The 18,972-nt window shown below is 36.9% G+C and overlaps 1 protein-coding gene across 12 annotated transcripts in view; it reads right to left on the bottom strand.

The window, feature by feature from the left end:
* The window catches only part of PRRC2C (proline rich coiled-coil 2C), a 108,750-nt gene that overhangs the window by 21,817 nt on the left and 67,961 nt on the right, over positions 1-18,972 (bottom strand). For 10 of the 12 annotated variants that reach the window (XM_021668113.2, XM_021668121.2, XM_021668117.2 and 7 more), the window contains exons 18-24: positions 15,791-15,945; positions 13,992-14,889; positions 11,183-11,268; positions 5,880-6,068; positions 5,459-5,710; positions 3,960-4,052; positions 506-607 (exon numbers count right to left, since the gene is read on the bottom strand). In XM_021668113.2, the coding sequence (XP_021523788.2) occupies positions 506-607; positions 3,960-4,052; positions 5,459-5,710; positions 5,880-6,068; positions 11,183-11,268; positions 13,992-14,889; positions 15,791-15,945 (1,775 nt within the window). The remainder of the gene's footprint in view (positions 1-505; positions 608-3,959; positions 4,053-5,458; positions 5,711-5,879; positions 6,069-11,182; positions 11,269-13,991; positions 14,890-15,790; positions 15,946-18,972) is intronic. The other 2 variants (XM_021668115.2, XM_064370448.1) reach the window with 2 other exon arrangements.

Here is an 18,972-nt window from a genome sequence, read left to right as displayed (position 1 = left end):
AATCTTCTGATATCATTTATAAAGCATACTTGTCAAGTATATTCCCATAAAATGATCATACTATGTTCATTAAATTCACACATAACTTACAGGAAAGACAAACAACTAACATTCTTACTATTATCAATACTTAATATTTTGGTAACAAATCATAAAAACATGGAATAGTAAGATTGTATTTTTTGTATACAAACTCATATATTCAAAAATTATTAAGATCTCTGGGAGGAACTTAACACAAACATGGAAAAATACTCTCCTGTATTTTTAAGTCAAACTTCACAAGCTATTAACGCCTCACTTTAAATATGAGGATATCACATAACCGCTTAGTGGTGTCAGAAGCTAATAAAACTTGAAGGTATAATTTGACAAAACTCTATTTCCTCAGTTTAGTATTGTTGCTTACCACATAAATCTAGTAAAAATACCACACGAATATTGTTAACTCATGTCCCCTTGCATGCAACAATTAAGGACTCTTAGAGATGGATGTTGTACATACCTTGAAGGTGAGGCTGAACGTAGTGGGAGGAACTGAAGTTAGGCTGGAGCTCTGTTGTATAGTCTCCCTCTTAGGGAGGGGAAGGGTGTTGGGCAGGGGCACCTGAAAAGGTAGGCAACACATATCACAATCTAACCATGTCTACTATGAAAGCCCCATTAAAGACAATACTAAGGTGCTCTAAGGGTAGTGTTTATTTTTCATCAGAGCTAACAGAAATATGTGATTACTTAACAGTCACATTATGTTTATGATAGTTTGTAATTAAGGATATCTAAGATAAAACTTCTGAAGAGAAATTATTATCTGCCTTTTTATAAATAAATTGGCAGAAAGAATCTGCCCCAGATGTAAGGTGTACGCTTAGAAGGCAGTGCTTCTCATAGTTTAATTTGTACATAAATCACCTGAAGATGCTGATAAAATGCAGATTCTGATTCAATTGGTCTAGGTTAAGGCCTGAAACGCTGTGTTTCAAACAAGTTGCCAGGTGATGCTGATGCTGCTGTTCTATAGGCTGCATATTGTGTAACAAAGCTCTAAGGAATAAAGCCTTCACCATATATGGGGTATCTATTTTAACATTAGATGTTAAAATGATGTTAAAATATGACATTTTTACTGTCATGTCATATTTTAACATGACAGTAAAAATATAAAAAATTAATCTTTCCTGCAATATAGCAAACTTTTTTTATGACTAGATTCAAGACAAAAGTAATCTTGGGAACAAAATACAGATTATTAGCACTACCTCATTACAATAAAACTGTTCTGCTATAGTAATAAAATTATCATGGCAAATCTTGTTAGAAATTTGAAGATATTAGAAACTCACTGCCTTTATCTCTGGATCTTAGGACTTTATAATGTATTACTACATGTTTCTTTTGAATGGTTCATTCAGTAATTCAGGAAAAATATAACTGAGATGCTTTAGAGTTATTACTTTAAGATAATCACTTTGTGACACTATGGACTACCTAATGGAGATTCTTTCATAAATGTTGAAAGCAGCTGTCCTATGATAATTAAAAATGCCACCTGCATTTAATCTTCAAGACATTCAAGATACAAGATGACTGTACTATTGAGTAATACTAACCAACATGCATCAGTTAAGACTGCAAAAAAAAAAGTGTATTAAGCCTCAATAGAGGAAATAAGCCATTTTCAAGTATGATTTTTTTTAAAAAAGACAAAAGTTCTGACCAGGCGCAGAGACTCATGCCTGTAATCCCAGCACTTTGGGAGGCTGAGGCAGGCAGATCAACTGAGGTCAGGCGTTCAAGACTAGTCTGACCAACATGGCAAAACCCTGTCTCTACTAAAAATAGAAAAAAATAGCCGGGTGTGGTGGTGGGTGCCTGTAATCCCAGCTACTCAGGAGGCTGAGACAAGAGAATCACTTGAACCCGGGAAATGGAGGTTACAGTGAGCCGAGATCATGCCACTTCACTCCAGCTTGGGTGACAGCGCAAGACTCCACCTCAAGAGAAAAAAAGGAAAAAGAGAAAAGTTCTATGTATAAAATGAAACCCCCAAACAGATGAATGAAATAAAAAAGGACATCCCAAGAGGTCCTAAATGTTTTTCCATGTAAGATATTTGTTTTTAACACTACATTGAGTTCAGAATCACCAACACACTTGGCACAAGTAAGCATCACTGTGAAATCCTTCTAAACTGATGACCATTTATAAAGCTCCCTGACCCAAACTGATCTTTCTGTTTTCAAATATACCCTGGCCACACTGCTAACAACAGCATGCAGACTATTCACCTATACATGAGGCTGGGTCTCTTGCTCTCAGTAGTTATCAGTATATAAGTCGCTCCATTATTAGCCTTATAGATCACACAAAAACCATCAAAATGCTCATCTGGATATTTTCAATGAATTTTTAAGAGTTCTGAGAATAATAATTTTTTCTTCCTTATTCATATTTTATAAATCATATTTTCAGAGGGTAGTTTGGCAAAAAGCATCAAATACTTTCTTTAAAAATTACTATCATAGAAATATTCTGTATATTTTTTTAATTAGAAAAGACACAAAGTATAATTAAACTTTATTGAGATCTTACTGATTGAATATTTGATAATCTAGACAGTGACATCACAGCACTTAAACTGAAAGGAAGTCTTTCTCCTTCCCAAGTCTTCCATTATTTTCCACAAGGATGTATAAGAAGTTAAAAAAAGAAAAATATATATTTATATTTAAACTACTCTCATAAAGGTGGGAGGAGGGGAATGGGGAGGAAAGGTGAACAAATCACATTAATCAGCTCCTAGAGAGCTCTCAACACCAAGAAAAAAATGTGTGACTCATTCCTTTCTATTCCTTTTCTCATATTTAGTACAGTCCTTCAGCTGAACTACAAAAATTGGATTAAGTGACTCCTAATGCAGCTCACCTTTCTAAAATTCCATATACTTGATGCTAGAGGGAAGAATAGAAAGCATAGAAAAAAAGTAAGAAGATAATAAAGATTTTTATGCTCAAAATGATAGTTAAAGCTCTTTGTGACAGACCTTTAAATATTTATCTGTAAAGTATTTTCTTTTAAAAAGGATGATCAACATTTTAGTCTGATAGCCTTTGCTTATTATACAAGGCTATATTTAAAACAGAAAACACTAACCACATTTCCATCACACCTGACCTCCAAAATAAGGACCATACAAGTAACTTCTAAAATGTTCTTCTCAATAAACGACACTGTATAACTATGGCAAGCTACCTAATGTTTCTGGGCTGACAATTTTTCATCTGTCAGTCAGTGAGCTACACAAAATGATGAACTGTACAGACTTTTAAACACAACCTTGAATTATATTAGTAACATGGTTGCTCTGGAAAACTAGGTCCTAAGTTACAACATGACTTAACATCACCTTAAATTAGAGCATCTCAGAGTGAGTAGTGTACTTATGTATACAATACATTATAGTCCAATTTATACAACAAGAATGTTGTTGTTAACACGTTGTGGTTTTTTTTCCCCTTTTTTAAAGACATACTTGATTCTTTGGGAATTCTATAGTTGTGGTTTTAATTTTTAGTCATCTTAGGTAAGTTAGGTTTCACTGAATTACAAAAAGGTTTTGTATAAGAACAAAATCACCAACGATTCATGTTGAATTTGTAAAATGTGAGAGCTAAAAAAAGTTCTTACCAATACCAAGCTAATAAGATTAGTATTTATGAAAAAAAGCCTACCCACCACAAGCCTTCATCTTAAATAGAAAGCAGATGGCTTCAGAGGAAAAATAAAAAACTCAGCCTTGACTATTTTTGCTAATTAGTCAGTGCTCCTAAAAACAAATTTACTAAAAACTCTTTCTCTGAGTTACTGACCACTACAGTAAACAAAACATGAAATAATCTACTAGATAATAATAGCCAGGTTCCTATCCAAACTTGCCACATCTCAAACTGATTACTTACATTATTAACCAAAGTATCCTCCATCTTTGTATTATTAGTAGCCACAGTGTTAGGCAGAGAAGAAGAAGGTGTAGTATAGTCTGTTACAGACTCCTGTGAAGCAGTAATAGAAAAAAAAAATACATTTGAAACTGAATTAATTGCTCACTTTTTTTTTTTTTTTTGAGTCTTGCTGTCACACAGGCTGGAGTGCAGTGGCACAATCTTGGCCTCACTGCAACCTCTGCCTGCCAGGCTAAAGTGATTCTTGTGCCTCAGTCACAGAAGAAGCTGGGATTACAGGTGTGCGCCACTATGCCCAGCTAATTTTTGTATTTTTAGTCGAGATGGGGTCTTGCCATGTTGGCCAGGCTGGTCTCGAACTGGCCTCAAGTGATCTGCCTGCCTCAGTCCCCCAAAGTGCTGAGATTACAGGCATGAGCCACCAGGCCTGGTCAAATTGCTCACTTTCTAATGATAGTTTAACTGTTGTAAAGTTGTTTTGGAAGAAAGCAGGAGAAAAGAGCAGACTTTAAGGCTCAACTCACTCTACTAATCAACTAACAATGGGATAATTTCAACTACTCCTGCATTCTTGTGCATTGAGTATTAGGTGACTGTCAATAGTACCAAATATTTATTTCTGTGGATTATCTTAAATAAGTTAGGTTTTTAAAAGAACCTTTTATGTGTTTCCCACATTCATTCTATAGCTTACTATCAATTACCACAATCTTAGTTGTTGCAATTAATTAGGTTTTAGGGTACACTCCTTGTTTATTGTCACAGATCTCATTTTGAAATATGGTAGAGTAGGACCACATAAGCTATTACTTTTATGAACTCAATGCTATGGCAATTAAAAAGGGAAAAATATTCAGATAATATAAAAAATTACATGTAACTTTTTTCTCAGTTGAGTTTATGTCCCAGAGTCAACATAAGATGGCAGATATGTTTGCTATTTCCACAAGTGTCAGTTCCCATAGTCAACCAATATCTTGTCTTAATTGAGTATTTTTAGATACACATTTCATTCAATGTGGCCCCTAAATGTGAGTCAATATCCTATAGTGCTCAACCAAAGAAACAGTAATCTGTGCCAACTATGAAAGAAAACTGGCTATACTGGAGTTACTAAAAGTCAGTCTTATTTCCTGGTGTTAGAATGTTACCAGTGGGCAAGATAAAGTTCCACTGTAATTCTATTAATATATTAAAAGTCATATTGAACCATTTTTAAAAGTATTCTGATTTTGTGTAGACATTTTTCACTTTAAGCTACTCAAATAGTCCAGAATTTAGAGTACATTTCCTAAAATAAAAAATAAAATACAATTTGCTATGAAGAATTTCTTTAGATTACACATGCAAACCATGAAATAAAATCTTTGTAGAAATAATCTAGAGTTACATGCCTCAGCAGGAATTTTAAAAAAAAGCACACTGTTGCTGTTCTTCCCATTCATTTTAGAAATGGTGTGCATCTACTGAACTGGCAGTCCCTACATGTGGCCTACCTTTGAATTGGTACCATATTCTGCAGATGATACCGAGATCATTGTTCCTATTTCAGTAGACATTTCTGAGACTGCTTTAGTTTCCTTTGTCGTGACAGGATCTGTGCTTCTGACTGTAGCAGGACTTGCTTTCTCTTGTCCTTCTGGCTCCACCTGTTGGGCATCTTTTACTTTTCTATTTTTTAACGAACGTTCCTTTCCAATGGGACCAGGCTTATGTTCTTTGTTTTCTACTGGACTCAAATCTGGAAGCTAAAGTCAAATGTTTATGATAAAACGATGTTTATGATAAATATCTTTCATCATTGCATGACTATCAAAGATATTCATTCATTAAAACTAAGTTCAATTTTAAGCTATTATTTGCTCTTCGTGTCAGTGGCCTTCATAAAATTTTATCTGGAATATCAAGTATATTTACCTTCTGGGCTTTGATAGGTCCTGCCCGTGGCTGCTTCTGCCGCTGTTCTTTAGGTTCAGGGATCTTGTCAGTAGATTTTTCCAAAAGCACAGGAACAACTTCATTTTCATTTCCATTTGAAGCTGGAGCACCAAACTGAATTGTGTCAGTTCCAATTTCGAGTCCACTTTCTTGACCATTCTTTGCTCCCTAGAAGAGTATTTGAAAATTTGCTTGCCAAGCATAGTTCAGATGTGACTGATTTATGAAGCACCATATAGTTTAAGCACAATAGAAGGTTTAAAGCAATCTACATGTCAACTGAGACTGACATTAATTATATCTTAGGATGATAATTTTCTCTTAACTGCTGTTTATCTGTGCTAGAAAACAACTGATAAAATGAAACAAGGACAAGACTTGAGTTTTTAAAGTCTTGGCTCTCATAAATGTGATCATGGGCAAAGCACAACTTCAAGTTGTTTCTTCATTTAAAACAACATAAAAGCAACACACAAAGACACCACTACCAACAAACAGATTAATGAACTCAAAATAAAAGACAGTATTAACAGTGTTACCTACTTCTCAGCAATCTGCTTTGAAAATAAAATTAAAGAAATATATAATAAAGAACTTTGTGATTGGTAATGCAGAGCACACATCTAAGCAATCAATCCATAAATGGCTAATTTGGGCCGGGCACAGTGGCTCACGCCCATAATCCCAGCACTTTGGGAGGCCAAGGCCGGCAGATCATGAGGTCAAGAGTTCAAGACCAGCCTGACAAACATGGTGAAACCCCATCTGTACTAAAAACACAAAAATGAGCCAGGCGTGGTGGCGTGCACCTGTAATCCCAGCTACTCAGGAGGCTGAGGCAGGAGAATCACTTGAACCCGGAAGGTGGAAGTTGCATTGAGCCAAAATCACGCCACTGCACTCCAGCCTGGGCGACAGAGCAAGTCTCCCACAAAAAAAAAAAAAAACCCACCCAAAAACCAGGCTAATTTGTTGAGCACCTTCTCTGTGCTAATCAGATGGTAGCATTAGTATAACTGCACAATTTACATTCTAGCAGGTGAAGCAAATAAGGAACTAAAAAGTCAGAGAAGGAATATGCAAAAACAAAATAGGGTTAAGAGACCAGTTACTTTAGACTGATAGACAGAGAAAGCCCCTGAGGAGGACACACTGACATTGAATCTAAAAGACAAGATGAGTGGAAAGAGTTTAGGGAGACCACATACCTAGGGTAAAGGTCAAGAACAAAAAAGGTCAGTGAGGCTGAAGCATAGCAGGTATTGAGAACAGTGGTAGAAGACAGACAAGCAGGAGGTTAGGTGACCTAGGGCTTTGTTACAACAATTAATCTTTTCATGAAAAGACAAACATAAAAAACAAAATTAGGATCAAAATTCAACTACAGCTTGGTTTAATAATTGAATCACAAAATACAAAATAAAAATACAAATAAAAAAATAAAAATAAAATTTAAAAAAAGAAGAAGAATTGAATCACTACTCCATGTCATTTTTGGCATTCCTAAACCTAGCATGGTCAATTACTACATAAGGTTAATGTTGTATCTACCAGGATGTAATGTCAAGAGTATGAACAAGGCATGTAATTCAGATTTATTTCTAATATCTAAATAGTCACCTTCAAATACAGTCATGTGCCATAAAATGGTGATGTTTAGCCAATGATGGACCACATATAGAAGGGTGGTTCCATCAGATTATAATAATGTTATTTTTACCATACGTTTTCTATGCTTAGACATACAAATACTTAAAATTGTTACAACTGCCTACAGTATTCAGTACAGTAATATGCTGTATAGGTGTGTAGCCTAGGAGCCACAGGCTATACTCTATAGCCTTGGGATACTGTAGGCTATACCATTTAGGTTTGTGTGAGTAGACTCTATGATGTTTGCACAATGACCCATTTCTCAGGACACATCTCTGATATTAGGCAACACATGGCTGTACAGGCAAATACTGATGTAAATTGGAATAAAAATTTCTTTGCTTTAGTCAATGTTGAAATTCTACAGTCAGTTAAGTGTACAGTTAGCATTAGAAAAGAAAATGATGCAGTAAGTAGACTGTGAAGGCTATTAACTGTATATTCAAAAATCTTAAGTATATATTTAATAGAAAACTGTCAAGTTATTGACTATTAGAGAATGTTATATCCTTCAAAACAAGTGTTTATGAAATATACATAATAAAAAGAATGACAAAAGCTTAGAAAATATTATAATATCAAGCCTTTGTAAGGCTAGTTGTGTAACTAGCATTGATAACTTTAACCATTGAGATCTCTATTTCACTGGAATAATCTAAGAAAAACTCTATTAGGGAATTCTTTCCATCCTATGAAATGTCAACTTTGCTACAAAATTTCATCATGAGGAGAAACTTCAAAATCATGTACGACATTCACAAAAAATCATCTTCTATCCAGAAAATATAAAGAACATAAAGACAACAAAAAAGAAGTATGAAACACCACTAAAATATCTTGCTCCACCACTGACTGAAGGCAAGTGCAAACACCCATTTATCACTATAAACTTGTAGAATAGTTGCAAGAAAAATCTTGCAGTTTGAAAGAAACTTTCATTCTGTCCATACCAGTATGAAAAATCTTGAAATGCTCTCTATGGCTAATCATAATGCTAATACCAACAGGCAGAAGACAAAGCATTAAACTGAGACTCTCAAATGTTGAATGCAGTGACCCTTGAGTTGTACAGAGTTCTCTGAAGAATCTGTAACATCAAAACAGATGATGAGACCTACTCTAGACCTACTAAGTCAGAAAACTGGAGTGGAGACACAAGTACCAGGAAGACTTCTTTAAAGAAAACAAAAATCTTTTAGCAGTATAGGCTATACAAAAATTAAAATTAAAAAAATTAAAATCTCAATTGTATCTTCTTTTACTGCCCCATTTTTTCTGTACTCCTTTATTAGCAAAAGGACATTCAAGTTCTTTCTATATACAGTTGGCTCTCCTTATATTTGTGGGTTCTACATCTGTGGATTCAACCCAAAATGGATGGAAAATACTCAGAAAAAAATAATAAATGGTTGTGTCAGTAGTATACAAGAACAGACTGTTCTTTCTTGTCATTATTCCCTAAATAATATGGTGTAACAATAACTTACATAGCATTTACATTGTGTTAGGTGTATAATTAATCTAGAGATGATTTAAAGTATATAGGGAGGATGCGCATAGGTTATATGCAAATACTGCTTCATTTTATGTGAGACGTGAGCATCCCTGGGTTTTGGTTTCTATGGTGGTGAGACCCAATCTCCACAGATATGGAGAAACAATGGTACTCATGTTTCATTTTCTCTTAAACTCACTCTTTCATCCAGGCTTTCATCCTACTACTCTACCAATAATCTTCATATCAAAGTCATCAGTGACCATCATATAACTCCAACTATCAACTGAACACCTATATTACTTGACCTACCAGCAGCCATCTGACACACTTAATCTATCCCTCCTTTGAACTTATCTTTCACTTTCCTTTTAGGATACTTCTCTAATCACTTAGCTTCTCCAATTCCTACATTTCCTAGAGTTAGAAAGCCCCATGACTTAATTTTTGATTCCCTTTCCTAACTACTCTAATAATTCATTCTCCCTTGTAACCTTATACAATTCCATCACTTTAAACTTCATCTATATGCTAATGATTCAAATTCATATCTTAGTATGAACTCTTCTGAATTACAGACTCACATCCAACTACCTATCTGACATTTCCATTCAGAGGTATAATAAGCATATTAAATCTAACATGTCAAAAACAACTCCTTATCTTCCCCCTGAACCTGATCCATGTATAGCATTTCAATCTCAGTTACTGAAAATTCTAGTACTTCCTACTGCTCAACCCAGAAACTCTGGCGCTAACTTGGGCTCCTCTGTCTCTTCTCATACCTCATATTTAACACTTTAGTAAATCTTGTTAGCTCAATCTGAACCAACTATTTCTTATGACCTTTCAGGCCACTTCCCAGGTTTTAAACTATCATCATTCGATTATTGAAATATCCTAACTTCTACTCTTGCCGCCTATAGATTATTTTTCACAGGCCACCCAGAATAATTTTAAAAGTCGGATCCTATCACTCATTGCTCAAAACCCTCCAATGTCTTTCTAGCTCTTCCAAAGGCCCTAGAGGTGTGATCTCCAACCTCATTTATTCTGTTTCCATCTCTTACTTCACTCCAGCCACGTGGACTTCCCTGAACTTCCTCAGATAAACTAAGCATGCTCCTGTCTCATGGCATTCATATTTGCTATTAGCTAAATTTGGAATCTCTTTTCCTCAGACATTTGAATAGCATGCTCTCTTATCTCCTTCAAATCCTTAACTCAAGCATTATCTAAGTAGGCTTTTGTGGTCACCCTATATGAACTGTCTTCGTGTACCTTGGAAAATTCTTTATGTACCCTTCCCTGCTTCGTTTTTCTCCACAGTACTGATCATCATTAAACATACGTTATTTTGAATCAAGAATCACTGACCTCAACAGTCATTTACCAATTTAATGTCTGAGAAGTTATGTTAGCATAACAATCTATATAAACAGTTTCTAAGTACTTACACTACTTAATTACTCAAGATAGAAACATGGGAGCAAAGTCCAGAAAACCGTAACTGCACTTTTATTTTTTGTATCATAAGATCCTTCTTGAGACAAGATTGAAAACAAGTGCTTAATGTCTAAAACTGAGGCACATCTTATAAATGTAAAGATGTAGCAGCAAGAGTATCACTTGGGAAATTGTTAGAAATTTACTCAAACCTCAATCCAGACCTGATAAATCATCAACTATGGGCAAGGGGCTCAGCAAGCTGTTTTAATTGCCCTCCAGGTTAATTCTGAGGCATGCTAAAAGTTTTGTTTCGCTTCCAAGATGGGGTCTTGCTCTATCACCTTGGCTGGAGTACAGTGGCATAGTTATGTCTTTACTGAAGCCTTGACCTCCCAGGCTCAAGTGATAGTCCAACCTCAGCCCCAGAGTAGCTGAGACTACAAGCACATGCCACCACACCTGCCTATTTTTTGTTGTTGTTGTTTAGTAGAGACAGGGTCTTTCTTGCTACGTTGCCCAGGTGGGTCTCACTATGTTTCCCAGACTGGTCTCAAACTCTTGGACTCAAGCAATCCTCCCATCATGCTAGGACTACAGGTGTAAGCCACCATACCCAGTCACACTGAAGTTTTAGGGAAAACCCAGCACATTGACCCCATCAATGTTGTTAAAAGCCTATTCCTACCTCTGATGAAGCAGCTGATCCAAACGATGTTAAGGGCTTATTCCATGCACTGACTGAAGGTGGCTGTGGTGGACTAATGGGACCTACTGAAAAGAAAAAGCCATAAAAAACATGACCATTAAGATTTAGAGTCTAATAACCTCTAACCATTTAACTCTTTCCTTAATCTCCTACTATAATCACTTTTCAAATCACACTTACAAAGATTCTTATGCATCAACATACAGGCATACCTCAGAATATCATGGGTTCAGTTCCAGACCACTGCAATAAAGGAAGTATTGCAATAAAGCAAGTCACACTAATTTTCTGGTTTACCCTAGTGCATAACAGTTATGTTTGCATTAGACTACAGTCTAATATGTAATAGCATCATGTCGTAAATAAGTTACATACTTTAATTTTTAAAAAACTATTGCTAAAAAAGAAGCTAATCATCTTAGCCTTTGAATCATAATTTTTTGCTGGTGGAGTCTTGCCGGTAGAAATGTTGATGGCTGCTAACTGACCATGATGGGGTTTGCTGAAAGCTAGCATGGCTGTGGCAGTTACTTAAAATAAGACAACAATAAAATCTGTAACATCAACTGACTCTTCCTTTCATGAATAATTTCTCTGTAGCACATGATGCTGTTTACCCATACAGTAGAACTTCTTTTAAAACTGGAGTCAACAGTCTCAAATCCCATTGCTGTTTAATCAACTAAGTTTATGAAATAGTCTAGATCCACAGCATCTTCTTCACCAGGAGTAGATTCCATCACAAGGAACAACTTTCTTTGCATCAGAGTTAATTCCTCCACTGATTGTCTTGAATTCCTCCAAGTCATTTATGAGGGTTACAATCAACTTCTTCCAAACTCCTATTAATGTTGATATTCTGACATCCTCTCATCAATCATGAATGTTTCTAAAGGAATCTAGAATGGTAAATCATTTCCATATGGTTTTCAAATTTCTTTGGCCAGATCCATTAGAGGAATCACCATCTATGGAAACCCTAGCAAAATGTATTTCTTAAACAGTAAGACTTGAAAGTCAAAATACTTCTTGATCCATGGGCTGCAGAATGGATGCCATGTTGGAAGGCATGAAAACACAAATCTTCCTGTGTATCTTCATCACAACTCTAGGGTGACTAGGTGCACTGTCCACAAGCTTATCATATTTTGAAGGAAAGCTTTTGAGTATTTTTTCCCTGAGCAGTAGGTCTCAACAGTGGGCTTAAAAACAATATGTATGGGCCAGGCACAGTGGATCGAGTTTGAGACCAGCCTGGCCAACATGGCAAAACCCTGCCTGTCTCTACTAAAAATACAAAATTAGTCAGGCGTGGTGGTGCATGCCTATAGTCCCAGCTACTCAGGAGGCTGAGGCAGAATTGCTTGCAACCCGAAGGCAGAGGCTGCAGTGAGCTGAGATTGTGGCACCACACTCCAGCCTGGGCAACAAGAGTGAAACTGTCTCGAAAAAAAAAATTATATATGCCATTTTGTAAACAGATGTGATGTCATCTAGGCTTTGTTGTTCCATTTCTAGAGTACAGGCAGAGTAGATTTAGCATACTTTTCTAAGGGCTCTAGGATTTTAAACGTGGTAAATGAGTACTGGCTTCAGTTACATTAGCCCCTAACAAGAGAGCCAGCCTGTCCTTTTAAGTCAGGCGTTGATTTCTCCTCGATAGCCATGAAAGGCCTAAGATGGCATCTTCTTCTAATACAAGGCTGTTTGTCTACACGAAAAATTTATCGTTTAATGTAGCCTCCTTCATCAATTACCTCAGCTTTGAATATTCTGGATAAATTGCTGCTTTATCTTGCACTTTAATGTGACAGAGATGCTGCTTTCCTTAAACCTCATGAACCAACCTTTGCTACCTTCAAACTTTTCTTTGGCAGCTTCCTCACCTCTCTCAGCTATCACAGCATTGAACAGAGATACGGGCCTTGCTTTGGATTAGGCTGTGGGTTAAGGGAATGGTGTGGCTGGATTGACCTGCTCTCCAGACCACTAAAATTCTGTATCTGCAAAAAGGCTGTTTTACTTTCTTATCATTAGTGCTGACTACTGAAGTAGCACTTAACTTTTGATTTATCTTGACTTTCACTATGCCTTCTTCACTAAGCTTAATTATTTCCAGCATTTACTGTGAGACGTATGTTAGTCTTCCATCCACTTGAATACTAGAGGGTTATTAATTGGCCTAATTTCAATATTGTTGTGTTCTTAGAGAATAGAGAGGTCAAGAAGAGGTAGACAGGGAACAGCTGGTCAATGGAGTGGTCAGAACACATAAAACATTTATCATCAAGTTCACCGTCTTATTTGGGTATTCATGGTACCCTGAAACTATTACAATATCAAAGATAACTGACAACCCTAACAGATAAATGATGAAAAATTTGACATATTGTAAGAATGACCAAAATGTGACACGGAACATGAAATGAGCACATGCTATTGGAAAAATGACACCAAAAGACTTGCTTGACACAGTTACCATGAACTTTTAATTTGTTAAAAATGCAGTGTCCACAAAGTGTAATCAAATGAAGTATGCATGTACAAATCCCTCCGAAACACTGCCTATTATTTTCTCATCGACACAAAATTGTTTCCATAAAATGCTTGTTAAACATGCTTAAAACAAACATTTTAAGAAAGAAAGTTAAGAAAGGATTACTACTTTTTCCTACAATAAAAAATGAGATGGCTAGAAAACACTTAATGGGTATACAAATAAAATTGAAAAGAACCCTCAGTATTCCCATGCCATTCCCCACCCCTCAGTTCTCTTTTGCACACTTACATTTCTTAGAGATATCATTCAGCACAGCTGGTGGGGCCACCTTGTTATCCCATAATTCAGCTGTCAGAGTGCCATGTGACTGTGGGGTCTGGATGGATTTTCCTGTGGCTCCATAATCTGTGCCATTAGGCGTTTGAGCTGAAGGCAGCCTAACTGATGGTGGTGGCTGTTTTGAAGACTGTGGTGTAGTCTGTAGTGGATTCTGGACTGGTTTGTGGGTCTGTGCTTGAGTCTGGGCTGGGGCAGTGGGGGCGGGAGTTGGGGCTGAGACTGCGGTAGGGGCTGGGGCTGAAGCTGAGGCAGGAACAAGTGGGACTGAGGCAGTTGGGGCTGAGGCTGGGACAGTTGGTGCTGTGATGATTGGGGCAGCTGCGGAAGAGGCTGCCGGGGCTGGTGTTGGAACTGAAGTTGGTGCTAGAGCTGAAGCAAGAATGGGAATAGAGGCTGAGGCAAGAATGGGGACAGAAGCTGGGGTTGAAACTGAGGCAAGGATGGGGGTTGGAGCTGGGGCTGAGGCTGGAGCTGAAGAAGAGGTTATAGCTGCAGCTGACGTAGAAGCTGGAACTGAAGCTGAGACTGAGGCTGAGGCTGAAACTGGAGCTAAGGGTGAGGCTTGAACTGGAGCTGAGGCTGAGGCCAGAACTGGAGCTAAAGTTGAGGCAGTAACTGGAGCTGAGGTTGAGGCTAGAACTGGAGTTAAGGTTGCTGGAACTGGAACTGAGGTTGAGGCTGAAACTGAAGCTAAGGTTGAAGGTGGAAGTGGAGCTGAAGCTAGGGGTGGAATTGAGGGTGAAGACTGTGCTTGCTGGATCCCTGTAGCCTGTTTTTTGGCAAATCTTGGAGGAAGCTTAGAAGTCTGACTTCTTCCTTTTTCATTTGCATTCTTTTTGTTCCAGACCTTAAAAAATTAATAGGGATCATTTTTGTCAATAATGCAGCTGAAAGCAACAGTTCATAAACGCAATTTTTAACAAAACTAATTCCCACTAACTTGGCTTGTTTACTTTTCAAAGTAGGTACTCATACAGCAAAAATGTCAGGGTTGCTAGTAAGATTTTAAATGATGAGAAGCCAAGATGATATAGAGACAAAAGACAAACAGGTATTACACATTTGTGACATACAGGTACACAATTTTGAAATTCAAGAACTAAGAAAGTTTGCAGTAAATTCATTTGGCAGCAAACCTTACCTGAGCTAACAAAAATGCTATTTAGTCTTAACTCATATGTTTGCCACAGACATTAATTTGGGCAGTGTGGCTAGTATGTTATGATATAGGGTAGCTACACGGGCATTTTACCTTCCTAAATAAATGACTTCTGAAAATTTGGTTCCAAAGGTTACACGAAATTAAACTGAATAATTTATCTTCATTCGTACCGTGTATTTAAGTGAACTAATATAGATTACAATAAATACTTTAGTAAGTCAGAAATCTAAAATTTACTAGTTCATGACATTTGTGTTCATTAAGCTTCCCAAGATAATTTAAAATCAACTCAACTCTGCCTTGGGGCAAATAAGGTGTCCCCAGTATAAAATATGTTGTTAAAGTAAAGATAGTCTTTGCTGTAAGTCAAAATATAAGGAGCTACACAGTCCTTATATTTTATTTAAAATTTCCTTTGATTCCGGTCAAAACAGTTATAAGTTGGGAAGATGATGACAATCTTAACACTTGAAAAACGAATACAGCATTGACTTTACAAGTAGACAGAAATCTTTACCATTTGCTAGTAATATAGTTTGGGCAACAAATCTAAATAACTAGCAACAAGTTGAAACAAGATTTAAACCTGTATAACTTGTTCTTCTTTCTTTCGGCGTTCCTCATCCTGTAAACGTTTTTGCTGTTTTTTGGATACCACTTCGGTAAAACCATCATCATTCAAATTTGATTGGGGATCTTCAATTACTGTTACTTCAGGATGATCATCAATTATAACAACACCTTTGCGTGTGAAAAAGAATTTAAAATATTTTGTGTTTCAAATGAAAAGGTTAATAAAAATGTTTAAATACAGTAGTACTTTTTTTTAACTAGCCAAAGGCCTAGTTCCTATAACTTATACTGTATATAACCTATTTCCCACCCTATAGCACGGGCATTCACTGTAAAGATTTGAAAAAGATTTCACAGACTTAAAAGTTTCAAATAAAAATCCTAAAACTGGCCAGGTGCGGTGGCTCACGTCTATAATCCCAGCACTTTTGGAAGGTGAGACGGGCATATTGCTTGAGGTCAGATGTTTCAGCCCAGCCTGGCCAACATGGCAAAATTCTGTCTCTACTAAAAATACAAAAATTAGATGGGTGTGGTGGTGCACATCTGTAGTCCCAGATACTCGGGAGGCTGAAGCACAAGAATAGCCTGAACCTGGGAGATGGAGGTTGCAATGAGCAGAGACCGTGCCACAAAACTGCAGCCTGGTGACAGAGTAAGACTCTGTCCGAAAAATCCTAAAAATACTTGTTTTGAATGACACAGGTCTTTTTTTTTTCTCAAGTAATACAGAGGTAATGACTTAAAAAAAGAAAAAAAAACAAACAAAAAACAAAATTATCCTATGACTTAACCTCTATCTGTTAGCCTCAGATCTGTATAGTGCTTTAAAAGATCTATATAGCACTCTACCTCATTTGCATCTAACCATTCTAAGAGGTGGATGCTACTATTATTTATCTTTTTCAAAAAATGAAATAAACTGGCTTAGCGCTGTGGCACATGCTTGTAATCTCAGCATGATGGGAGGATGAAGTGGGAGGATTATTTGAGGCCAGCAGTTTCATACCAGCATGGGGAACATGGGGAGACCCTGTCTCTACTTTAAAAACAAACACACAAATAAAAAAATATTGTTTTTAAAAATTAAGTAAGTTGATTTGTTTAAGGTAAGTGACCAGCCTAGCTGGTCTTATGACTCTTAATGTCTCTGTTTTATGTAGACCCTTGTCTACAGTGTGGAGTCGCTAAAAATAAATATATGGCAATGCAATGAAACCCTGTCTCTACAAAAAATGCAAAAATTAGCTGGGTGCACACCTGTGGTCCCAGCTACTCAGGAGGCTAAGGCAGGAGGATCATTTCAGCTGGGGAGGTTGAGACTGTAGTGAGCTGCCATCATGCCACTGCACTCCAGCCTGGGAGAGCGAGACCCTGTCTCAATAAATAAATAAGCTAATAAATTAAAATAAATGTGTAAGCTGTGTGTGAATATAAGGTGGGACAGGTGAACACATACCAGAATTACCGAGGGGATGAATAACTCAAGATCATTTTTCAACTTATTTTCCAACTAACCATTCATTATTTTGACTATCTTAAAATTATTCTATATCCCAGTGAGTATGTGAAATATAAATCCATCAAATAATATTTCCAAGGAAAATTAGTTAAGGTGATATAATTTTTTATTACAGGTATAATGTCTGAACAATTATAACTATCAAGAAAGAGTAAAGCAATTTAAATAAATTTAATTTTCAAAAATATAAAATATGTTTTAATTGGAAATTACACATACAATAAAAATATTTTTCTTGGAAACAAGTATACAATTCAGGATGGTGACAACTTGTTAGGAATGGCAACAGGGGAAGGTGATACTTGTTAGGTATGGCAACATAGGTATATGATCCAGGAAGGGGCCACAGGAAAACTATCTACAAACAATTCTTCTAAAATAGCTAAAACTTAGCATTAACATAAAGACTGAGAGATGAAATGAAAAATGAACACTTTTTAGAAACTGGCTGGGCGTGGTGGCTCACACCTGTAATCCTAGCACTTTGGGAGGCCAAGGCAGGCAGACCACATGAGGTCAGGAGTTTAAGACTGGCCTGGCCGACACAGTGAAACCCTCTCTCCACTAAAAATACAAAAAAAAAAAAAAAACTACTAGCTGGGCATAGTGGCACATGCCTGTAGACCCAGCTATTCAGAAGGCTGAGGTAGGAGAATTGCTTGAACCTGGGAGGCAGAGGTTGCAGTGAGCCGAGATCACGCCACTGTACTCCAGCCTGGGTGACAGAGAGACGCTGTCTCGCTCAAAAACAAACAAACAAACAAAAACCTTATTACTGTTATTCCATTTTTCTAATAGAAACCTGATTTTGGCCAGGTGCAATGGCTCACACCTGTAATCCCAGCACTTTGGGAAGCAGAGGCAGGCAGATCACTTGAGGTTAGGAGTCTGAGAGCAGCCTCGCCAACATGGTAAAACCCTCCACTAAAGTCTCTAATAAAATACAAAAATTAGCTGGGCATGGTGGCACGTGCCTGTAATCTTAGCTATTCAGGAGGCTGAAGCAGGAGAATCACTTGAACCTGGGGGTTGGAGGTTGCAGTGAGCTGAGATCACACAACTGCACTCCAGCCTGGTGACAGTGCAAGGCTGTCTCGAAAAAAAAAAAGAGAAACTTGATTTCAGAAGAAAAAAATCCAGTTGATTCCAATTTATCTAAGACACTTATATCTCTTTTTTAGAATCCTTTTAAAACTCATTAACTCTGTAAAATGAAGCATATTCTCATTTCAATGAAAAGTCTTTTCAAAGGATGTCACGCACACCTTATTTCATGGGGAAAAACCTCATCATAATTCTAAATTCACCTCAGTTTTTCACTTACATTAAAATGTGTGTGTAAAGCCTATCTTATTATTTCAACTTCCTTAGTTCACCCAATTGCATGTAGCATTTATGGAAATTTGAACACTACTTTCAGTTTCCAATGCCCTCTTCTTTTTAACATTTTAGATTAGAGATATTACTTAAACAATGTTACCAGGAAAAAGAATTAAAGATGACTAACTCTTAAAGATAACTGGAATGAGCTGAAATGAAGAGCTTAATTTCTATCACCACTTCAGAAATATACAGAGTCTTAATATAGCAATATTATGGCTGGGCGTGGTAGCTCATGCCTGTAATCCCAGCACTTTGGGAGGCTGAGGCGGGCAGATGGCTTAAGCTCTGGA

This window comes from Aotus nancymaae, unplaced genomic scaffold (genome assembly GCF_030222135.1).
Source record: "Aotus nancymaae isolate 86718 unplaced genomic scaffold, 86718_ANA_hifiasm-v0.15.2.pri h1tg000108l, whole genome shotgun sequence".
Classification (NCBI taxonomy): domain Eukaryota; kingdom Metazoa; phylum Chordata; class Mammalia; order Primates; family Aotidae; genus Aotus; species Aotus nancymaae.
The sequence above is the reverse complement of the archived record's forward strand: the minus strand, read 5'-3'. Positions and strand labels throughout refer to the sequence as shown.